General features: G+C 45.2%; 1 protein-coding gene across 1 annotated transcript in view; it reads left to right on the plus strand.

The window, feature by feature from the left end:
• The window catches only part of LOC123989726 (A disintegrin and metalloproteinase with thrombospondin motifs 20-like), a 152411-nt gene that overhangs the window by 63976 nt on the left and 62398 nt on the right, over positions 1–26037 (plus strand). Inside the window, 3 exon segments of the mRNA XM_046290742.1 lie at positions 667–813; positions 7388–7529; positions 9398–9502. Of these exon segments, the coding sequence (XP_046146698.1) occupies positions 667–813; positions 7388–7529; positions 9398–9502 (394 nt within the window).

Raw genomic sequence — 26037 nt, forward strand, 5'->3', positions numbered from 1 at the left:
TTATAATGTTTCTTTAGACCTGATTAAAATAAATAACGGATTTATTGTGATGGTCTGTATTAAATTTATTAGACTTTTTTATTAGACTTTTAAATGTAGATGTTCCAAAGGCCCCCATCAGCGACTTGTGTGTTTGGAAGCATGAAGATGCTAAACATGTTTATGCTAATTAATGTTATTGTTAATTACCATGAGACCGGTAGTCTTTTGCATGACAATAACTGTCTGACAAAATGTCATGAGCGCCACAGCCCTACATCAAAAAGATGAGCAACTTTATTAGTCTATTCACTATTTAGCTGCTAGAATTAATTGAGATGTAAAGCTTCATAGGCCCCCATCTCTACATCGTAGTGCCAGATCATGTTCAATGAAGACTATTGCTTAAAAAAAACAATGTTTAGTTGTCATATACAACGGAGAGGTGCAGTAAAATGTGGTGTTTTACAGGGTCAGCCTTGTAGTACGGTGCCCCTGGAGCAAGTTAATAAGTGCCTTGCTCAAGGACACATCAACAGATTTTCCCCCTTGTCAGCTCAGTTATTTGAACCAGCAACCTTTTGGTTACTGGCCCAATGCTCTAACCACTAAGCTTTCTGATCCATTGAGCAGCCATCACCCTTTTTTCCTAATCGCTCTCTGTGTGTGTGTTCTCCTCTTCGGCAGGTTCAACATGCCCCATGATGACAACCCCAAATGCAGGGAGGCAGGCATAAAGCACCAATTTCACGTCATGGCGCCCACCCTCAACTACGACACTAGTCCCTGGTCCTGGTCAAAGTGCAGCCGCAAGTACATCACTGAGTTTCTGGAGTAGGTACCTCGTCCCTTTTTCTGTCATGGAAGAATACTCTTCCGGACACTGTAATTGTCCTAATGTACACATTTTCACAAACATACAGATTGTTATACAAATAAATATATCATGTTTTTTGGAGATACATTAATCACTGTAATAAAACATTCTAATATCTTCCTTTTTATAGAAAATGCAAGACAAATAAATAACACAAGCAAAAAGTGTTTGTATTCTTGGGACATAATCTGGTAAACAAACTCTGCTACCTTCTCCAAAAGGGAGAATGTAGAGCAGGCCAGTGTAAACTGTCTCCACTGTGTTTTTCCCTGGTGTGAGACAGTATTTCCTGTTTGAAGCAGGGGTCTTCCTAGAGTGACCTGAGCGATTGATCCTCCCCTGCTCCTCTGTCTTTGCACTCAGGCAGAACCAGCTCTTGAGATGCTGGACAAACAGTCATTTAGTCAGTGGCGTGCTTTCTCCGCAAAAACGGTAACGCGGGGCAGCGGCTCATTCAGCGGGCTCCACAGCCAAGCGGTGGCCACCAACCTCTCCTGAAGGGCTTCCATTTAAGATGGGAAATGTCAGTTATAATTAGATTTTCTCTGGACATGACCCTTTGATCTCTCCTCCCGCTTTGTTTATTGTGAGCAGCCACAAAAGGCCTCCTTGTTGATGAGTTGCATCTTGAGAAGTAAGCGGTCTCTCCCGGGCGAATGCCTCCTATCGAGGCTGTAAGGTTACAGGCCTGTCCCGCTGCTGTACTACACAGTTTCCTACCAGCGGATGAATCCATCCATCCAGCTTTGAGTGGTTGGGTTGGGAAATTAGAAACACAAGAAAAATAATACTCCTATTCATTTTTTACTGCAGAACATTTCTGCTTATATGTCAGCTGTGTTAGAAAAGCTGAGTGTTCAGTTACTCGATGTGTGAGTGGAAGGTAAATGTCAATGGCTGTGAGCGAGACGTTCCATGCTGCATGAAGAGGATGGCTGATTTGTTTAACAGTGGGAATATTTATAAACAGTTCTGTGTGGCTGTGGACAGGAGCGTAGGGTTCAGTGTGAAGGAGTCTCGGAGGTGGGAAGGCAGGCCGCTGAAAGCGAGGCCCACTGCTTTCAAAGTCTTCATGACTTAAACAAACGGCACCTCCACTGTCCACTTAGCTTACCTGGTCAATACATCACTGTTTTGATTACCAATTGTTCTTTCAAAGCCCTCTAATGCACAACACTCTCCTGTCAACTTAAATATAGAGGGACCCACTAACTCTCAACCCCTCTCCTATAGCCAACCTCCCTCGTTCTCATTTCTGTGTCTGTGTAATATGGTGAACTCCCATTGGCTGCACACCTGAGAGCTGAGTGAAAAATGTCTTTGGTGTTCTGGGTGTTTTTATGTGTAGGCCGTGATATAGACACCATTCATTCTCCTCCTGGCAGTCCTCCAACCGGTTTAAGCCATTAAACATATATAAATATCAAATGCAAATCTCTCTGTGTTGCCACCCACTAATTGATGTGTATACTTGTGTTGATACTACGTAATCATTAGTACCGGCAAAGCCTATAATTTTACATTCCGATGCCAGGTACCCACGTTGGGAATTATCCTAACCACACAAACATCAGATGTCTTGCTATCCTGAACAGTTCCATTTAAAAACGTTTTTCTTATGTTTTGGTAAAAAAATACATCTTTATGTCCTCAATTAATTCAAGATGCATTATCTGTAAAAATAAACTTTTTATAACTACTTCTTTTCTAGTTATTTGCTGTTTTAGAATGGTAATGGTTGCAATATATCTTCCTATGCTGTTTGCATTTACTTTATTACAACTGTGCAACAGGGATGTGCTGTATCATTCAATACCCTGCGTCGGTCATAAAATCTGATATATGAGCAACTTCATAGCAGCTACCATCTCACGGGAAACACAGTCTGCCTTTATGGAACTCATTATGGAGTAGCTTCTTATGACAAACACTGAGAGATAACTATAAGTTATTTGCTAAATAAACTCACTTTAAAGAAGCCTCCCAATGGTTGCCAGGTGTAGAACCCCTGTTGGTGCCATAGGGGAGTCACATCACCTGTCTCGGGCTCCTCTGTTTTGCCAAAAAAACTGCATGCCTAATAAAAAATTGCTGCTCTTTTCCCCCATATCCATCCTGTTTTTAATCATAGGCCCATAGGGTTTCTCATTAGACGATGACAACCTGGTGAAAGATGCTTCAATATGGGGCATCATCTCTTCTCCTCCTTCTGGACTCTGACAGACAAACAGACCACTATCTTATAGCTTCAATATGGGGCATCTCTCCCTCTCTCTTCTTCTCATTTCCCTGAAGAACTGACTGACCTCATCGTAGCTTTCATCATTTGTCTCTTCCCAATGTTAGACTAACTCATTCCGCCAAGCACGTGTAGACTTTTTGGGATACAAAACAAAGCGTTCGCTTTCAGTCGGTCACTCGGTGTAACATTTTATGGGGAGTCAACGACCAATCATATTCACCTGAAAACTGAAATCACGCCCAACGGGCCAATAGAATCCGATGCGACCTCGGAAGCCCTGCTTTCCTGGCTATAATACCCGGGCTCTTCAGCTTGCCTGAAGAAAGAACATGTCATACAATTGAGCTTTTCAAGTGCACAAAGACTATGACATTTGGCTCTGACTTAGGTGTCAGTAGGGAGAGAGTAATCGTCCCCCTGGATGCTGTGAGTTTTGGGACTTGGTATCGGTTTTTGTGTTTTCTAAAAGCTACCACTTTCTGCTCTGCTTGTGTAGCTAATGCTTCCTTCCTTGGGAAGGATTTGTGTTTGCTAAAAAAACAACTTTCTGCTCTGCTTATGTAGCCAGTGATTCTTTGAGTAAGATGGCCAGTGGAGTAAGTTCAAAAAGGAACATTCGACCCTGCCCTAGGGCATGTGGTTTCACAATGAAAGTTAAAGATACTCACCAGTCCTGTCCTGTTTTCCTGGGGTGGAAACACGCTCAGGAGACTTTGGCTCGGACCACTAGTAGTGTTGGTCAGAGTTGATAGGGGTGTCATCCCAGCTGAGTGAGGCTCTTTCCGTTTTTTCTGGCATTGTTCAAGGTTCGGATTGCATGGTTGATATACTATCCCTGGTTGGCTCTGGAGGGTTTTCAGAGTGTGAATCGGATGGCATCATTTCGGGAAAGCCTAAATCCCAGGCTTTGGATTCGACATGTGAAGTGAACCATTGGTGGTAAATGCGCTTTTGATGGAGCTGTGTCGTAGGGCGGCAGATCAGCTGGGGTGTATTGCCATCTTTAGCAGAGTTCCTCCAACTTTGGGGGAAGGTATTTACCTCCTGTCCCTGCAGCGGTGGGACAGGAGGTAAAATATTTAAAGAGTTCGCCAAAGAGCTAAAGGCGACCTGTGGTTCCCCTCATTCAGTCCGGTTATGGCGAGTTCATGAGTGTAGAGAGTATGGAGGAGGCGGGGCTCGTTTGCACACTGCTGATGGATGGAAAGCTGGCGAGTTAACACAAGTGGCTAACAAGAGGGCTAATCCGAGCACGGTGCTTTTGAATTAACAGTGACGGTTCTTGGTTCATGTCCATAGATCTGAAGGATGCATGTATTCATGTGGCCACAAATCCTCCCCACAGAAAGCTTCTGAGGTTTCATTTTGAGGGTGTGTTCTATGAGTTTCTAGTCCTGCCTTTCGGGCTCTCCGTATCGCTCCACACCTTTTCTATGTTGGTGGAGGTGGCTTTGGCACTGATGCCGTGCCAGGGGATCAGAGTATTGGCCTATCTGGATGATTGGCTGGTCGTAACAAGAGAGTCGAGAGAACAGGTGGAGCTCCACACTGCCACGCTGGTTTCCCATATTCAGACTCTGGAGTTCATAGGGAATCACAAGAAAAGGTGTTTGATTCCACAGGATGATCACAACAGACTCATCCTTACTGAGAACACTAATTGTCATCTGTTCTTCTCAATGAGGGATGCATGCGCTCTGTTGGGAATGGATGCCTTGGCGTCTCAGTGGCCTCGTACCGTCGTCTATGCATTTCCTCCGGTGGACCTGATTTAGGCCATCATTGAGAGATTCCGTCAGGAGTGTCTGTTGGGAATGGATGCCTTGGCGTCTCAGTGGCCTCGTACCATGGTCTATGCATTTCCTCCGGTGGACCTGATTCAGGCCATCATTGAGAGACTCCGTCAGGAGTGTCTGTTGGGAATGGATGCCTTGGCGTCTCAGTGGCCTCGTACCGTGGTCTATGCATTTCCTCCGGTGGACCTGATTCAGGCCATCATTGAGAGAGTCCGTCGGGAGTGTCTGTTGGGAATGGATGCCTTGGCGTCTCAGTGGCCTCGTACCATGGTCTATGCATTTCCTCCGGTGGACCTGATTCAGGCCACTGTGGAGAGAGTCCGTCAGGAGTGTCTGTTGTTGATTCTGGTGGCTCCCCGTTGGCCCAGACAACCCTGGTTCACGGAGACCATCCGCCTGTTGGGCGAGGACCCGTGGAGGGTTCTGTGTAGTCGGGATATATTGTCCTGGTCGCACAGGAGAGTTGGCACTCATGGACGTGATTACGACTATACAGTTGTTGCATGCAGGACCCATGCCAAATCTTTTCAGTCTCCTGAGGGGGAATAGGTTTTGTCGTGCCCTCTTCATGACTGTCTTGGTGTGTTTGGACCATGTTAGTCTGTTGGTGATGTGGACGCCAAGGAACTTCACGCTCTCAGCCTGTTCCACTGCAGCGTTGTCGATGAGATTCGGGGTGTGCTCGATCCTCCTTTTCCTGTAGTCCACAATCATCTCCTTTGTCTTGATCACGTTGAGGGAGATGTTATTGTTCTTGCACCACACGGTCAGGTCTCTTACCTCATCCCTATAGGCTGTCTCATTGTTGTCGGTGATTAGGCCTACTACTGTTGTGTCATCAGCAAACTTAATGATGGTGTTGGAGTCGTTGCCTGGCCGTGCAGTCAATCGGTGTACAGGGAGTACAAGAGGGGACTGAGCACGCACCTTGGGGGGGCCCGTGTTGAGGATGGATGGTGGTTGTGTTGTTACCTACCCTTACCAACTGGGGGCGGCCCGTCACGAAGTCCAGGATCTAGTTGTAGAGGGAGGTGTTTAGTCCCATGGTCCTTAGCTTAGTGATGAGCTTTGAGGGCGCTATGGTGTTGGACACTGAGCAATAGTCAATGAATAGCATTCTCACACAGGTGTTCCTTTTGTCCATGTGTGAAAGGGCAGTGTGGAGTGCAATCGAGATTGCATCTTCTGTGGATCTGTTGGGCAGTATGCAAATTGGAGTGAGTCTGGGGTTTCTGGGATAATGGTGTTGATGTGAGCCATGACCAGCCTTTCAAAGCATTTCATGGCTACAGACGTGAGTGCTACGGGTCAGTACCCATTTAGGCAGGTTACCTTAGTGTTCAGATTCAACAGAAAATCTCTTTGTTTCTTGGGACCTAGAACAAGCATCTCTGTTTTGTCCGAGTTTAAAAGTAGAAAGTACAGTCTTGACGTGCAATCATTGGATAACAAAATGGATGAGCTCTGTTTTTATTTTTAAAAATGTAAACTTTATTTAACCCTACCTGGTTAAATAAAGGTGAAAAAAAGCTAATCCGTTTTGTTATCCAATGATTGGACATTGGCTAATAGGACTGATGGTAGAGGGGGATTACTCACTCGCCGTCAGATCATTTCAAGGCACCCAGACCTACGTTCTAGATTTCTCTGTTTCTTCTTCATGCGAATAACAGAGATTTGGGCCTTGTCGGGTGTCTGAAGTAAATCCTATACATCCGACTCGTTAAAGAAAAAAATCTTTGTCCAGTATGAGGTGAGTAATCACTGTCCTGATATCCAGAAGTTCTTTTCGGTCATAAGAGACGGTGGCAGAAACATTGTGTACAAAATAAGTTACAAATAACGCAAAAAAACACACACAATAGCACAATTGGTTAGGAGCCCGCAAAACTGCAGCCATCTCAATCCTGCACCATCTTCAACATCCTCTACTTTGTGCACAGAGAAATGTCTTTTGAATTAATATGTGGTTGGGATAGCTTTGTGTTTGCATGCAAATGCAGTTTTATTCCGTGTGTATGATGCCTGGCTCCAGTTTCAAAGTGACAGCATTAACTAATATTAGTTCTCAGTGAGGGGAAGTGGTGTCAATCTCACTGTTATGTAACATCAGACCAGACCACCCACATGGGACAAAAATGTTTACATTTGACTATCATCAGTCCTGGATGGTGACATGGAGATGTTTATTTTGTGATTATGAATAACAAAGATGACATTATCCTGACTACTCTGTTGTACTGTATGAATCTTGACTGATGAAGCACTTTGCGTGATGTAGTTTTTATGTGTGCTTATTTACTGTGTGTGTGTGTGTGTGTGTGTGTGTGTGTGTGTGTGTGTGTGTGTGTGTGTGTGTGTGTGTGTGTGTGTGTGTGTGTGTGTGTGTGTGTGTGTGTGTGTGTGTGTGTGTGTGTGTGTGTGTGTGTGTGCGTGTGCGCGCGTGCGCGTGTGTATACATGCAAATTTATGTGTGTATGTGTTACCTTTCAGCACAGGGTACGGAGAGTGCCTGTTGGATGAGCCAGTGAGCAGGACGTACGAGCTCCCCAACCACCTCCCTGGTCAGATCTACAATGCCAACCGACAGTGTGAGCTCATGTTTGGTCCCGGATCCATGGTCTGCCCTTACATGGTGAGCCAGGTTTCATTCCTCACAACCAGGTGCCTCGTAAGGGATGTCCCGATTGGCACCCTATTCCCTATATAGTGCACTACATAAGGAATAGGGTGCCATTTGGGACGTAAACTCAGTCTATATCTCCAAAAAAGTGTCCTCAACCAAACCCCCTATGGATAATGATGTCATATGCTTCTGAGGTTCTATTGTGTCTTGTCTATGATAAGGCACTTGTGTTGAGATGATGAAGTCATAAGTTTATACAGTATAGACAACACTGTACTATACCCCCCTTCCCCAGTCATTGTTTTTAATGAGCTGTCTGTATGACTTGTAAAAGTTGTATTGTAACAGAGTTTAACGCTCCCTTCCTCTCTCTGTCTCTCCGCCTCTCTCCCGCATGTCTCTTTCTTCCCTCTCTCGCTGTCTCTTTCTTCCCTCTCTCTGTCTCTTTCTTCCCTCTCTCGCTGTCTCTTTCTTCCCTCTCTCTGTCTCTTTCTTCCCTCTCTCGCTGTCTCTTTCTTCCCTCTCTCTGTCTCTTTCTTCCCTCTCTCGCTGTCTCTTTCTTCCCTCTCTCTGTCTCTTTCTTCCCTCTCTCTGTCTCTCCGCCTCTCTCCCGCATGTCTCTTTCTTCCCTCTCTCGCTGTCTCTTTCTTCCCTCTCTCTGTCTCTTTCTTCCCTCTCTATGTCTCTTTCTTCCCTCTCTATGTCTCTTTCTTCCCTCTCTATGTCTCTTTCTTCCCTCTCTATGTCTCTTTCTTCCCTCTCTATGTCTCTTTCTTCCCTCTCTATGTCTCTTTCTTCCCTCTCTCTCTGTCTCTTTCTTCCCTCTCTCTGTCTCTCCGCCTCTCTCCCGCATGTCTCTTTCTTCCCTCTCTCGCTGTCTCTTTCTTCCCTCTCTCTGTCTCTTTCTTCCCTCTCTCTGTCTCTTTCTTCCCTCTCTCTGTCTCTTTCTTCCCTCTCTCTGTCTCTTTCTTCCCTCTCTCGCTGTCTCTTTCTTCCCTCTCTCTGTCTCTTTCTTCCCTCTCTCTGTCTCTTTCTTCCCTCTCTCGCTGTCTCTTTCTTCCCTCTCTCTGTCTCTTTCTTCCCTCTCTCTGTCTCTTTCTTCCCTCTCTCTGTCTCTTCCCTCTCTTCCCTCTTCTCTCTCTCTTTCTTCCCTCTCTCGCTGTCTCTTTCTTCCCTCTCTCTCTCTGTCTCTTTCTTCCCTCTCTCGCTGTCTCTTTCTCTCTCTGTCTCCTTCTCTCTCTCTGTCTCTTTCTTCCCTCTCTCTGTCTCTTTCTTCCCTTCCCTCTCTCTGTCTCTTTCTTCCCTCTCTCTGTCTCTTTCTTCCCTCTCTCTCTCTTTCTTCCCTCTCTCGCTGTCTCTTTCTTCCCTCTCTCGCTGTCTCTTTCTTCCCTCTCTCTGTCTCTCTCCCCTCTCTCCCGCATGTCTCTTTCTTCCCTCTCGCTGTCTCTTTCTTCCCTCTCTATGTCTCTTTCTTCCCTCTCTATGTCTCTTTCTTCCCTCTCTCTCTGTCTCTTTCTTCCCTCTCTCTGTCTCTCCGCCTCTCTCCCGCATGTCTCTTTCTTCCCTCTCTCGCTGTCTCTTTCTTCCCTCTCTCGCTGTCTCTTTCTTCCCTCTCTCTGTCTCTTTCTTCCCTCTCTGTCTCTTTCTTCCCTCTCTATGTCTCTTTCTTCCCTCTCTCTGTCTCTTTCTTCCCTCTCTATGTCTCTTTCTTCCCTCTCTCGCTGTCTCTTTCTTCCCTCTCTCGCTGTCTCTTTCTTCCCTCTCTCGCTGTCTCTTTCTTCCCTCTCTCGCTGTCTCTTTCTTCCCTCTCTCTATGTCTCTTTCTTCCCTCTCTCTCTGTCTCTTTCTTCCCTCTCTCGCTGTCTCTTTCCACACAGAAACAATGCAAGAGGCTCTGGTGTACGAGTGCTGAGGGGGGTCATAAAGGGTGTCGGACACAGCACATGCCCTTGGCTGATGGGACAGACTGTGGACATGGAATGGTAGGACAGGATGCTGTATTTCTTCCATTGAAGTGTAAATTGATGGTACAATGACAAACACAGTGTATTATCTACTGTAGTAGATGCTCTTACAATAAATCCACTGTTGATGTTTTGCCTTTCCATTATCAATGAGCACATTTCAAACAAAATGTTCAACTCTGTATGAAATGGATCATGATATTCTCCTTGTCTGGAACTGACAGTAGTTCTCATGTTGATTAGGGACTGTTTGTCCTCTTTCTTCACTACAGATGTAGGATCTTAATATGTGCCAGCTTGCTACAGCAAGAAAACAATCCTGGAAATGTGAATTATTATGTGCATTATAATTAATGAACATTTTTTGCAGGGGTTGTAGGGCTGGGCTTTATGGCCTAAAAATCATATCTAAATTTTTTCAAACTAAGCTTTGTTGCAAGAATAAAGGTCAATACACTGCATTTGCAACAGTAGCAAGTAATGAAATGAATTCAAGGCTTGTAAAATTATACCTACAGTAGGCTAAATATAGCTTTTTTGGGGCTAAATATTGGTCATCAAGTATTTTTATGAAACTGCTATTTTTGTTACAAATTTAACCAGAACCATGCACAATGCACATCCAGGAATAATGACCAACTTCTGGTAACAGGAAATATAGACAATTAACACAGGTCTCATAAACAATCTCTCAAACACAAGCCCACCTGCTCGTGAGTAGCCAGCTATCCTTTACATATAAAGTCTAGCAAACTTGGATCTATTTTCTACAAGGTAGAACAGTTGAATTGTTATGAATACAGCCTTCTGTCCGTCTCCAACTGTTTGAACAACATGGCCTGTTCACTTTGTTTAGGTTTTGGAATCAAGTGGCCTACCTGGATAAGAATATGCTTATTTCTCAGAATGAGAACAAGTTGCCAATTCCTTATTTAAAGGCATAGTTGTATGCTCATTGCACATTTATAAACCACAGACTAGACAGCTAGCACATAACAGTCTGGCTAAAATGCAGCTGATTATTGATGCAGTCTGAATCTCTCTGTGAATTATTGGATGTCTATGCAGTCAGTATAAATTACTTCTCTTGGCCACAGTTAGTCCTATTGTAGCTGCTCATGGAAATGTGGTCAGGTTTTATCCCCAGTGAGTAACCTGAAGCATGAGCATTAGCGTTAGCTATGTTCTGGGGCCCCAACCATCATCAAACCTCATGTTCTCATCTCCTTGGGATGCTATGCTGATTAGCACTGTTGCGGCGGGGTAGGTGTTGGGTGCATAGTGACAGGCACTGTGGCTGAGGGAAAGAGGTGTGAGATGGGGCTGGGGGAGAGAGAGGGGTTAGACAGGGCTGGAGGAATGAGTGGTGAAATGGGGCTGGGGAGAAGAGAGGGGTTAGTGGAAAGAGGGATAAGATGGGGCTGGGGATAGAGGGAGAGAGGGGGAGAAGTAGATGTGAAGGCCGGGACTTTGAAAGGAGATGCCGTCCGTCGTTCACAGTTGAGTCACCTTATTGTGAACCTGTGACCCTAAAACCTCTTTACAAGGCGGGCGAGTGGGTCAGTTGTCAGGCCATAACAGAGTCCAAGGCTGAGACACGCAGGGCCACACTTCCTCTCCCTCCACCCTGCTCTGCTCAGCTCACACAATAGACCTCACATCGATGATTCCAAAAAGGAGGAGTTGGGGGAGGAGGAGGAAAAGGAGGGAGAGGTGGGCTACGAGTATTTGTTTGCATGTGGTGGTGGTGATGGGGTGAGGGTTAGGGGACCCTCCCCCAGGAGTCTTTCCAGAACAAAAAAACCCAGTGTGTGCCCATGTAAGCCCAATATGTTCCATAATGTCTCTGCATTTGTTCCATGTTCCATCCTGCTTGGATGAGGCTTGCATTACTAGACATCAATAAAGATCATTTAACTAGGGATGACTAACATCTTAATCCAACAAAAACAGCTTCAATATAATGTAACTGTCGTGGGATAGCAACTCTAAATACCTCTGTCTCATTAACTGTGTTGGATTGTGGGAGACCATCTTGAGAGGACACTGTAGTTTGGTCATGCCTGATTGTTTGCCATGACGACCACTATTCAGTATTCAGACCCCTTGACTTTTTCCACATTGTGTTACATTACAGCCTTATTCTAAAATGTATTTAATCGTTTTTTTCCCCCTCATCAAACGACACACAATACCCCATGATGACAAAGCAAAAACAGGTTATTAGACATTTTTGCAAATATATAAAAACATGTTTTTTTTATATTACATTTACATAAGTATTCTGACCCTTAATTCAGTACTTTCTTGAAGCACCTTTGGCAGTGATCACAGCCTCGAGTCTTCTTGGGTAGGACGCTACAAGCTTGGCACACCTGTATTTAGTTTCTCCCATCCCTCTCTGCAGATACTCTCAAGGTCTGTCAGGTTGGATAGGAAGCGTTGCTGAACAGCTATTTTTAGGTCTCTCCAGAGATGTTCGATAGGGTTCAAATCCAGGCTCTGGCTTGGCCACTCAAGGACATTCAGAGACTAGTCCCGAAGCCACTCCTGTGTTGTCTTGGCTGTGTGCTTAGGGTCATTTTCCTGTTGTAAGGTGAACTTTCGCCCCAGTCTGAGGTCCTGAGCACTCTGGAGCAGGTTTTCATCAAGGATCTCACTTTACTTTGCTTCGTTCATCTTTGCCTCGATCCTGACTGGTCTTCCAGTCCCTGCTGCTGAAAAACATCCCCACAGCATGATGCTGCCACCACCATGCTTCTCCGTATGGATGGTACCAGGTTTTCTCCAGACGTGACGCTTGGCATTCAGGCCAAATAGGCCAAATACTTCAATCTTAAATGTTGTTTCCAGGTGACTATCTCATGAAGCTGGTTGAGAGAATGCCAAGAGTGTGCAAAGCTGTCATCAAGACAAAGGGTGGCTTCTTTGAAGAATCTCAAATATAAAATATATTTTGATTTGTTTAACACTTTTTTTGGTCACAACATGATTCCATATGTGTTATTTCATAGTTTTATGTCTTCACTATTATTCTACATTATTCTGAATGAGTAGGTGTGTCCTAAGGCCTCTCTCTCTCTCTCTCTCTCTTTCACTGACTCATCCTTCTCACCTTACCCTTTCCTGGTCTTTCATACCATACATCCTGTATTCTCTTTCTGTACTCTCCCTCTCTATCTCTCTCTCTCTCCTCCCGCTCTCTTTCTTTCCAAACACTGTCTATTTTTCTCCCTCTTCCTCTCTTGCTCCCCCTCTCTCGCACTATGCTCTTTATCGCTACCCCACCCCCCCTCTCACTATGCTCTTAATAGCTACCTCCCCTCCCTTCCTCTCTTACTCTGCTCTCTGTGTGCGGCAGACCCTCTCTTCTTGCGGGGAGCTGCAGTAATACGGTCATGTGACTCTCAGCGGTGCCTCTGTCATCTGGCCCAGTGGGTCATGTGCTAACGAGGGCATCCCATCACTTGTTGTCTATAAATACTGCCACCGCCCTCCTCCTTCTCGCATCTTCTTTGAAAGGGCCCTGCCTGTGTAGCTCTGGGGCCAACTAACACGGTCAATCAGGGCCTGTCAGCCCAAAGGCAACGAAAACAGCCTGTCCTCCCTCTCTGCTTCTCTTATCACCAGGGCAGGCAGCTTCACAACAACTTGGTGGGTGGCCCAACTTGAATGAAGCAAATGTGCTGTTGTTGTTGCCCACCAATTATTAAGCACCCTGCCCAGTGTTTAGTTCTGAGTGTGTGGTTGAAGGAAAGCTCTGTTGAAAGTTTTTTTGTGTGATTTGTTCTGTGTGGTGTGATGGATGGAACTATCAATTGCGTTCATTTTCAAGACCATCAATTCTTCAGAGGTCTCCATTTTAGTTGAACTATAAAGTTTCCTGACTTATTTTCGTAAGGTTGTTTTGAATGACTTGTGTCAGTGAAAAGCTAGAGAGGAAGTCCTGGTTTTATTATTCCAGTCAGAACATTCCTCATAACTACATTCTGCTCTTCTCTTGTTTCAGCCAATTAGAGAGAGATAGTGAAGTCTTGAAAAGCAGAGCCAGGCTGAGGCAGAATAGAATGTGTTGGCTGAGACGGTGAACGTTGGCTGAGGTGGCGAGTGTTGGCTTGGGCCCCTTGCAGCGATACAGACTAGTGTCGTACGATGCTGACTGTGAGCTGAGGCTCTGGAATTTCTGACTCGTATCAATGTCACTCTCTGCTAATCTCTGGGATGTTTCCACTTTCCATCACCACAGACCTGTTGCTTTGGCTGAACAAGTGGATTATTGTTTTGCTGACATATACTTTCTCTGTGTAATATTGTACAATAGTGATGGTAGCTTTCGGCGGCTCAGGATGGATTTAAGTTTGATTAGGTAGCAGGAGGTTGCTACGTGACAAATTGGGACGATAAAATACTAAGCCCTTCACAATGGAAGGTTTTGTAAGCATGCTCTATAATACATCATAACATTTCTTCCTAGCGAACTTTCTGATTTTAATCAACATATTAAGACAATTTAATACCAGAACATCACTATCTGCAATGAACATTATAAAGCAAATATAAGTAATAATCCGGAGAGGCAGATATCTACCTAAAGAGGAGGAGGTAGCCTAGTTTGACTCAATGTTGAAGATACCCAGGTTAGGATCTTAATAATTCCATGAGGAAGCTTTTGAAAATAAACCAATTAGAATATTAGACTCCTGTTGTCTTAACCTTTGTTATCTTTAACCTAGGATTGAATCTGTCTATGTGAAATGAGAGAGGAATAAACACCAAAGGTAAAAGTATCTGAAGTACAGGTGAATGGAACAGCTTATGGGCCAAACTCATCATTCACACTAATGATAAACTTCCACTGCTGAGTAGAGAGGATGGAGGGAGGGGTTGAGGGGGTGCCTCTCAGCTTGTGGTTGCATCACCCCTGTAAGCCCCTCTCTCACCTCTTGGGACAAGAGGAAGAACACCGTGTCCCATGATGTTTCACAATTCACTGAAAATAAGTTGATTTTTAAACCATATGCATACCCCAAATATAAAACCACTATAGCAAACACCATCTACCTCAACCTCTGCTCCTAACCTTGAAGATGGGGTGAAACAGTGCCACTGTCCGCCCCGCGGCCTTGTAATTGTTTTTTGTTTTGTTGAAGAAGCAGAGCTGGAGAGCGTTGCGCATTGTGATTATTATTTTTTTCATTCCCGTACAAGTATGCTGCTGTTCCATCGCTCATAAAAATATGTCACAAATTCTACAGCACAAAGTCAGTCATGTCTGAGGTCTAAGAATAATAATGACTCGATAATCCAGGCCTTCTGGGAATGTTATAAAGTCCAAAAGTTATGGGCGGAGTAAGAAAAATATCTGTCAGAAGTATTACAATGTAAATGTACTTTTAATCCGTCGGTCTGCATATTTCAAGACATGGCATATGAGGGTGCAGTGCGATACCCGATGGGTTGGGTGATGCTTCTCGTCAATCATCCAAAAAAAGTATACTTAAAAAATGGAAATCGACCTATCCTCCATCGTTGACTCAATGGAAAGGTCAAATGCTTTATCTAAAAATGTAAAGTGCGTGGCCTACAGAGAGAAACAAAATAGTGCAGTTTGAGGCTATGTGGCGGAAAGTGATATGGGCGCTGGAGATGGGTGTGTGTGCTAGTGGGTCTAGGCAGGTGTGATGTAGTTGATGTTTGTAGGATGTTGTCATTTGATTGTGTATGTTTTGTGTTGTGTGTGTATATATATATACAATACTGTGCAAAAGTTTTAAGCAGATGTGAAAAGTTACTTTTCATTTTGTTAATTTATAAATATAATCTATTAACATGTCTATTTTTGAAAGCATTCTTACTTTACAGAATGTTTTCACACCTGCCTAAAACTTTTGCACAGCACTGGAAATACAATGAATAACATTTTGGGAAATCGGGTCGAGACTTTGTTTTCCATTATTATTATTATTATTATTAAATAGCCTAACTAAAATATGTCTTGTCTTGTTAAACTACATAGAATTGCAGAAAATGAGTTTCAAAACAACATTTTCCTAAGTCCTCAAATTAAACAAAATCAATCTGGTGGTGTATTTAATATAGGCTATCTCAATAAACAATAATAAAAAGAAAGTGGGCATGGCATTTTACAAATGTGAAAAAGAGGGCCTGGGCCAAAAAGGTTAGGAAGCAGGGATATGCATTTTCATCCAATTAAATCAAATTGTATTGGTCACATACACATGGTTAGCAGATGTTAATGCAAGTGTAGCGAAATCCTTGTGCTTCTAGTTCCGACCATGCAGTAATATCTAACAAGTAATCTAACAATTTCACAACAACTACCTTATACACACAAGTGTAAAGGAATGAATAAGAATATGAACGGCATAGGCGAGATGCAGTAGATGGTATAGAGTACAGTATATAGATATGAGATGAGTAATGTAGGGTATGTAAACATTATATAAAGTGGCATTGTTTAAAGTGACTAGTGATACATTTATTACATCCCATTTGTAATTATTAAAGTGGCTAGAGATTTGAGTCAGTATGTTGGCAGCAGCCACTCAATGTCAGTGATGGCTGTTTAACAGTCTGATGGCCTTGAGATAGAAGCTGTTTTTCAGTCTCTCGGTCCCAGCTTTGATGCACCTGCTGCTGTAGTGGGCCATAACCTCACCTTCTGGATGATAGCGGGGTAAACATGCAGTGGCTAGGGTGGTTGTTGTCCTTTATGATCTTTATGGCCTTCCTGTGACATCGGGTGGTGTAGGTGTCCTGGAGGGCAGGGAGTTTGCCCCGGTGATGCGTTGTGCAGACCTCACTACCCTCTGGAGAGCCTTGCGGTTGTGGGAGGAGCAGTTGCTGTACCAGGCGGTGATATAGCTCCGAGGGCCCTCACCTCCCCCTGTAGGCCGTCTTGTTGTTGTTGGTAATCAAGCCTACCACTGTAGTGTCATCTGCAAACTTGATGATTGAGTTGGTGGCATGCATGCTAGGACTTCATGATGACAGAAGTGAGTGCTACGGGATGATAGTCGTTTAGCTCAGTTACCTTAGCTTTCTTGGGAACAGGAACAATGGTGGCCCTCTTGAAGCATGTGGGAACAGCAGACTGGGATAGGGATTGATTGAATGTGTCCGTAAACACACCAGCCAGCTGGTCTGCGCATGCTCTGAGTACGCGGCTAGGGATGCCGCCTGGGCCGACAGTCTTGCGAGGGTTATCACGTTTAAATGTTTTACTCACGTTGGCTGCAGTGAAGGAGAGGCCACAGGTTTGGTAGCGGGCCATGTCGGTGGCACTGTATTGTCCTCAAAGCGAGCAAAGAAGTTGTTTAGTTTGTCAGCAAGCAAGACATCGGGGTCCGTGACGGGGCTTGTTTTCTTTTCGTAGTCCGTGATTGTCTTTAGACCCTGCCACATACCTCTCGTGTCTGAGCTGTTGAATTGCAACTCTACTATGCTGACGCTTAGCTTGTTTGATTGCCTTGCGGAGGGAATAGCTACACTGTTTGTATTCGGTCATGTTTCCAGTCGCCTTGCCCTGATTAAAAGCAGGTGTTTGTGCTTTCAGTTTTGCGCGAATGCTGCCATCAATCCACGGTTTCTGGTTGTGGAAGGTTTTAATTGTCGCCATGGGTACAACATCACCGATGCACTTGCTAATAAACTCTCTCACCGAATCAGAGTATACATCATTGTTGTTGTTCTACGCTATCCGGAACATATCCCAGTCCACGTGATTGAAGCAATCTTGAAGCGTGGAATCAGTTTGGTTGGACCAGCGTTGAACAGACCTGAGCATGGGCGTTTTCTGTTTTAGTTTCTGTCTATAGGCTGGGAGCAACAAAATGGAGCCGTGGTCAGATTTGCCGAAAGGAGGGCGAGGGAGGGCTTTGTATGCGTCGCGGAAGTAACTTTATTATTAATTTTTCCAGCCTGGGGCGCGCAATCAATATGCTGATCAAATTTAGGGAGCCTTGTAAATGCTGCCTCAGGATATGTGGTTTCCAGTTTACATATTGTCCAATAAAGTTCTTTCAGGGCCGTCGAGGTGTCTGCTTGGGGGGGTTGTACACGACTGTGATTATAATCGAAGAGGATTCTCTTGGTAGATAATGCAGTCGGCATTTGATTGAAAGGAATTCTAGGTCTGGTGAACAAAAGGACTTGTATGTTCCTGTATGTTGTTATGATCACACCACGACTCGTTAATCATAAGGCATACACCCCCGCCATTCCGCTTACCAGAGAGATGTTTGTTTCTGTCGGCACGATGCGGGAAGATACCAGTTGACTGTATCGACTCGGATAACGTATCCCGAGTGAGCCATATGTCCGTGAAACAGAGAATGTTACAATCTCTGATGTCTTTCTGGAAGGCAAACCTTGCTCGGATTTCGTCTACCTTTGTTGTCAAGAGACTGGACATTGGCTAGTAGTAAACTCGGGAGCGGTGTGCGATTTGCCCGTCTACGGAGCCTGACCAGAAGACCCCTCCGTCTGACCCTTCTGCGGCGCCGTTGTTTTGGGTCGCCTGCTGGGATCCGATCCATTGTCCTGGATGGTGGACCAAACAGAGGATCCGTTTCGGGAAAGTCATATTCCTGGTCGCAATGTTGGTAAGCTGACGTTGCTCTTATATCCAATAGTTCCTCCCGGCTGTATGTAATAACACTTAAGATTGCCTAGGATAACAGTGTAAGAAATAATACATAAAAAAAAACAAAATACTGCATAGTTTCCTAAGAACGCGATGTGAGGTGGCCATCTCTGTCGGCGCCTGACTGTACATTGGTACCATTTGAAAGGAAAAACTTTTAAGTTTGTGAATATGTGAAAGGAATGGAGGATAATATAATTAATTAGATCTAGTAAAATATAATACAAAGAAAAAAGCAACTGTTTTTTGTATTTCTTTGTACCATCATCTCTACAATGCAAGAGAAAGGTCATAATGTATTATTCCAGCCCAGGTGCTGTTTAGATATTGGCTACTAGATGGCAGCAGTGTTTGTGAAAAATTTTTGACTGATCCAATTAACCTTTGCATTTCTGTTCAAATTTTTTATCAAGACTGCCCAAATGTGCCTAATTTGTTTTTTAATAACTTTTCATGTTCAAAATTGTGCACGCTCCTCAAACAACAGCTTAGTATTATTTCACGATAATAGCTACTGTAAATTGGACAGTACAGTTTGATTAACAAGAATTTAAGCTTTCTGCCAATATCAGATATGTCTATGTCCTGGGAATCGTTCTTACTACATTAGCCTACATTAGCTCAACCGTCCACCAATCCTGAAGAAGTTTTAAGCAACAACATGTGTGTGTGTGGTGTGAAAATGACAAATTGAAGCAACAGTTGGGCAATTTTATCTCACAAGGCCTTCAAATGCCTTAGGCATGGCCCCAGATGCTGCAGAGAACCCCCCCCCCCCCCCTACATACACACACTCACCACACCTCCTACACACATGGCTGATTTAATCTTTCAGTTTTTTTTAAACCCACATAATCTTTTCAAGTAAAAACAAAAACATATTAAACATCAAGTGCCTGCAGTGAGGGGAATGCCTTAAAGGCTTACAGGGGCTTTGGTCCTATCTGACAGCCAACCCCTTGTGTTTGACATTTGCTCAGGTCTCACCGCCAAGCAGTACCGCAGCGGTCATCCCCTGTCCCATACAATCCTCTAACAGGCGGGTGGTGGAGGGCACCAGGGGGATATTCTATGTGTGTGTGTATTTGGTGTTCAGTATTTTCTCAACCCAAAGGCCTGGCTCAACACCGTATGTTCATGGCCCCGGGCTGTTTACACCTTCCTGACATCATGTACAGGCCTTATACTCCATCATTGCTCTTTATAGAGAAGGGCACTCAACGTGTACTGCACTGACACAAATTACTGATGATTGGTTGAAAGACATTGATAATAAGAAGATTGTGGGAGCTGTTCTGTTAGATTTCAGTGCATGATTTGATATAATTGACCATAACCTGTTGTTGAAAAAAACATACGTGTTATGGCTTTTCAACTTCTGCCATATTGTGGATTCAGAGCTCTCTATATAATAGAACACATGGGGTTTTCTTTAATGGAAGCTTCTCTAATGTAATACATGTAAAGTGTGGTGTACTACAGGGCAGCTTTCTGGGCCCTCTACTCTTTTCTATTTGTACTATCTGCCACTGGCATTAAACAAAGCCTGTGTGTCTATGCATTCTGATCATTCAACCCTATACGCATCTGCAACCACAGCTAGTGAAATGACTGCAACCCTAAACAAAGAGTTGCGGTCAGTTTTAGAATGGGTGGCCAGTAATAAGAGAGCATTGTATTTTGTACAATCATTCCCTAAGTTCTAGACCTCAGCTGAATCTCATAATGAATAATGTGGCTATTAAGCAAGTTGAGGAGACTAAAATTACTTGGTGTTACCTTGGATTGTAAACTGTCATGGTCAAAACCTATTGATTCAATGGTTGTAAATATGGGCTGACGTCTGTCCGTTATAAAGAGATTGTTAGGTGCCTCCTAAGAAGCGGTAGGAGCAGGAGAGCAAGGAAGTCCCAGTAGCACAATCATTTATTGAAAGTCCCAACACAACAACAACAGGTGGGGAAACACACCCAACGAAGTCGCCACACACGTAACACATGGAGGAGAAACCTCTACTCCTAATTACAGTCCAAACGGCAAATAACCCCTCACAACCACACACCCCTAACAGAGCAACAACAGCAAATAACCGCTCACAAACACGCACCCCTAACAGAGCAACAACAGCAAATAACCCCTCACAACCACACACCCCTAACAGAGCAACAACAGCAAATAACCCCTCACAACCACACACCCCTAACAGAGCAACAACAGCAAATAACCCCTCACAACCACACACCCCTAACAGAGCAACAACAGCAAATAACCCCTCACAAACACGCACCCCTAACAGAGCAACAACAGCAAATAACCCCTCACAAACACGCACCCCTAACAGAGCAACAACAGCAAATAACCCTCACAACCACACACCCCTAACAGAGCAACAACAGCAAATAACCCCTCACAAACACGCACCCCTAACAGAGCAACAACAGCAAATAACCCCTCACAACCACGCACCCCTAACAGAGCAACAACAGCAAATAACCCCTCACAAACACGCACCCCTAACAGAGCAACAACAGCAAATAACCCCTCACAAACACGCACCCCTAACAGAGCAACAACAGCAAATAACCCCTCACAAACACGCACCCCTAACAGAGCAACAACAGCAAATAACCCCTCACAAACACGCACCCCTAACAGAGCAACAACAGCAAATAACCCCTCACAACCACGCACCCCTAACAGAGCAACAACAGCAAATAACCCCTCACAAACACACACCCCTAACAGAGCAACAGCAAATAACCCCTCACAACCACACACCCCTAACAGAGCAACAACAGCAAACAACCCCTCACAACCACACACCTCTAACAGAGCAACAACAGCAAATAACCCCTCACAACCACGCACCCCTAACAGAGCAACAACAGCAAATAACCCCTCACAACCACGCACCCCTAACAGAGCAACAACAGCAAATAACCCCTCACAAACACACACCCCTAACAGAGCAACAGCAAATAACCCCTCACAACCACACACCCCTAACAGAGCAACAACAGCAAATAACCCCTCACAAACACACACCCCTAACAGAGCAACAGCAAATAACCCCTCACAAACACACACCCCTAACAGAGCAACAACAGCAAATAACCCCTCACAACCACACACCCCTAACAGAGCAACAACAGCAAATAACCCCTCACAAACACGCACCCCTAACAGAGCAACAACAGCAAATAACCCCTCACAAACACGCACCCCTAACAGAGCAACAACAGCAAATAACCCCTCACAACCACACACCCCTAACAGAGCAACAACAGCAAATAACCCCTCACAAACACGCACCCCTAACAGAGCAACAACAGCAAATAACCGCTCACAAACACGCACCCCTAACAGAGCAACAACAGCAAATAACCCCTCACAACCACACACCCCTAACAGAGCAACAACAGCAAATAACCGCTCACAAACACGCACCCCTAACAGAGCAACAACAGCAAATAACCCCTCACAACCACACACCCCTAACAGAGCAACAACAGCAAATAACCCCTCACAACCACACACCCCTAACAGAGCAACAACAGCAAATAACCCCTCACAACCACACACCCCTAACAGAGCAACAACAGCAAATAACCCCTCACAAACACGCACCCCTAACAGAGCAACAACAGCAAATAACCCCTCACAAACATGCACCCCTAACAGAGCAACAACAGCAAATAACCCCTCACAACCACACACCCCTAACAGAGCAACAACAGCAAATAACCCCTCACAAACACGCACCCCTAACAGAGCAACAACAGCAAATAACCCCTCACAACCACACACCCCTAACAGAGCAACAACAGCAAACAACCCCTCACAACCACACACCTCTAACAGAGCAACAACAGCAAATAACCCCTCACAACCACGCACCCCTAACAGAGCAACAACAGCAAATAACCCCTCACAACCACGCACCCCTAACAGAGCAACAACAGCAAATAACCCCTCACAAACACACACCCCTAACAAAGCAACAACAGCAAATAACCCCTCACAACCACACACCCCTAACAGAGCAACAACAGCAAATAACCCCTCACAACCACACACCCCTAACAGAGCAACAACAGCAAACAACCCCTCACAAACACACACCCCTAACAGAGCAACAACAGCAAATAACCCCTCACAACCACACACCCATAACAGAGCAACAACAGCAAACAACCCCTCACAACCACACACCCCTAACAGAGCAACAACAGCAAATAACCCCTCACAACCACACACCCCTAACAGAGCAACAACAGCAAATAACCCCTCACAACCCCCTAACAGAGCACAACAGCCCCCTAACAGAGCAACAACAGCAAATAACCCCTCACAAACACGCACCCCTAACAGAGCAACAACAGCAAATAACCCCTCACAAACACGCACCCCTAACAGAGCAACAACAGCAAATAACCCCTCACAAACACGCACCCCTAACAGAGCAACAACAGCAAATAACCCCTCACAACCACGCACCCCTAACAGAGCAACAACAGCAAATAACCCCTCACAACCACGCACCCCTAACAGAGCAACAACAGCAAATAACCCCTCACAAACACACACCCCTAACAGAGCAACAGCAAATAACCCCTCACAAACACGCACCCCTAACAGAGCAACAACAGCAAATAACCCCTCACAACCACACACCCCTAACAGAGCAACAACAGCAAACAACCCCTCACAACCACACACCTCTAACAGAGCAACAACAGCAAATAACCCCTCACAACCACGCACCCCTAACAGAGCAACAACAGCAAATAACCCCTCACAACCACGCACCCCTAACAGAGCAACAACAGCAAATAACCCCTCACAAACACACACCCCTAACAGAGCAACAGCAAATAACCCCTCACAACCACACACCCCTAACAGAGCAACAACAGCAAACAACCCCTCACAACCACACACCTCTAACAGAGCAACAACAGCAAATAACCCCTCACAAACACACACCCCTAACAAAGCAACAACAGCAAATAACCCCTCACAACCACACACCCCTAACAGAGCAACAACAGCAAATAACCCCTCACAACCACACACCCCTAACAGAGCAACAACAGCAAACAACCCCTCACAACCACACACCCCTAACAGAGCAACAACAGCAAATAACCCCTCACAACTACACACCCATAACAGAGCAACAACAGCAAACAACCCCTCACAACCACACACCCCTAACAGAGCAACAACAGCAAATAACCCCTCACAACCACACACCCCTAACAGAGCAACAACAGCAAATAACCCCTCACAACCACACACCCCTAACAGAGCAACAACAGCAAATAACCCCTCACAACCACACACCCCTAACAGAGCAACAACAGCAAATAACCCCTCACAAACACGCACCCCTAACAGAGCAACAACAGCAAATAACCCCTCACAACCACACACCCCTAACAGAGCAACAACAGCAAATAACCCCTCACAACCACGCACCCCTAACAGAGCAACAACAGCAAATAACCCCTCACAAACACACACCCCTAACAGAGCAACAGCAAATAACCCCTCACAACCACACACCCCTAACAGAGCAACAACAGCAAACAACCCCTCACAACCACACACCTCTAACAGAGCAACAACAGCAAATAACCCCTCACAAACACACACCCCTAACAGAGCAACAACAGCAAATAACCCCTCACAACCACACACCCCTAACAGAGCAACAACAGCAAATAACCCTCACAACCACACACCCCTAACAGAGCAACAACAGCAAATAACCCCTCACAAACACGCACCCCTAACAGAGCAACAACAGCAAATAACCCCTCACAAACACGCACCCCTAACAGAGCAACAACAGCAAATAACCCCTCACAACCACACACCCCTAACAGAGCAACAACAGCAAATAACCGCTCACAAACACGCACCCCTAACAGAGCAACAACAGCAAATAACCCCTCACAACCACACACCCCTAACAGAGCAACAACAGCAAATAACCCCTCACAACCACACACCCCTAACAGAGCAACAACAGCAAATAACCCCTCACAACCACACACCCCTAACAGAGCAACAACAGCAAATAACCCCTCACAAACACGCACCCCTAACAGAGCAACAACAGCAAATAACCCCTCACAAACACGCACCCCTAACAGAGCAACAACAGCAAATAACCCCTCACAACCACGCACCCCTAACAGAGCAACAACAGCAAATAACCCCTCACAAACACGCACCCCTAACAGAGCAACAACAGCAAATAACCCCTCACAAACACGCACCCCTAACAGAGCAACAACAGCAAATAACCCCTCACAAACACGCACCCCTAACAGAGCAACAACAGCAAATAACCCCTCACAACCACGCACCCCTAACAGAGCAACAACAGCAAATAACCCTCACAACCACGCACCCCTAACAGAGCAACAACAGCAAATAACCCCTCACAACCACGCACCCCTAACAGAGCAACAACAGCAAATAACCCCTCACAAACACACACCCCTAACAGAGCAACAGCAAATAACCCCTCACAAACACGCACCCCTAACAGAGCAACAACAGCAAATAACCCCTCACAACCACGCACCCCTAACAGAGCAACAACAGCAAACAACCCCTCACAACCACACACCTCTAACAGAGCAACAACAGCAAATAACCCCTCACAAACACACACCCCTAACAGAGCAACAGCAAATAACCCCTCACAACCACACACCCCTAACAGAGCAACAACAGCAAACAACCCCTCACAACCACACACCTCTAACAGAGCAACAACAGCAAATAACCCCTCACAAACACACACCCCTAACAAAGCAACAACAGCAAATAACCCCTCACAACCACACACCCCTAACAGAGCAACAACAGCAAATAACCCCTCACAACCACACACCCCTAACAGAGCAACAACAGCAAACAACCCCTCACAAACACACACCCCTAACAGAGCAACAACAGCAAATAACCCCTCACAACCACACACCCATAACAGAGCAACAACAGCAAACAACCCCTCACAACCACACACCCCTAACAGAGCAACAACAGCAAATAACCCCTCACAACCACACACCCCTAACAGAGCAACAACAGCAAATAACCCCTCACAACCACACACCCCTAACAGAGCAACAACAGCAAATAACCCCTCACAACCACACACCCCTAACAGAGCAACAACAGCAAATAACCCCTCACAAACACGCACCCCTAACAGAGCAACAACAGCAAATAACCCCTCACAAACACACACCCCTAACAGAGCAACAACAGCAAATAACCCCTCACAAACACACACCCCTAACATAGCAACAACAGCAAATAACCCCTCACAAACACACACCCCTAACAGAGCAACAACAGCAAATAACCCCTCACAAACACACACCCCTAACATAGCAACAACAGCAAATAACCCCTCACAACCACACACCCCTAACAGAGCAACAACAGCAAATAACCCCTCACAAACACACACCCCTAACAGAGCAACAACAGCAAATAACCCCTCACAACCACACACCCCTAACAGAGCAACAACAGCAAATAACCCCTCACAACCACACACCCCTAACAGAGCAACAACAGCAAATAACCCCTCACAAACACACACCCCTAACAGAGCAACAACAGCAAATAACCCCTCACAAACACGCACCCCTAACAGAGCAACAACAGCAAATAATGCCTCACAAACACACACCCCTAACAGAGCAACAACAGCAAATAACCCCTCACAAACACACACCCCTAACATAGCAACAACAGCAAATAACCCCTCACAAACACACACCCCTAACAGAGCAATAACAGCAAATAATGCCTCACAAACACACACCCCTAACAGAGCAACAACAGCAAATAACCCCTC

Source organism: Oncorhynchus gorbuscha, linkage group LG02 (genome assembly GCF_021184085.1).
Source record: "Oncorhynchus gorbuscha isolate QuinsamMale2020 ecotype Even-year linkage group LG02, OgorEven_v1.0, whole genome shotgun sequence".
NCBI lineage: Eukaryota > Metazoa > Chordata > Actinopteri > Salmoniformes > Salmonidae > Oncorhynchus > Oncorhynchus gorbuscha.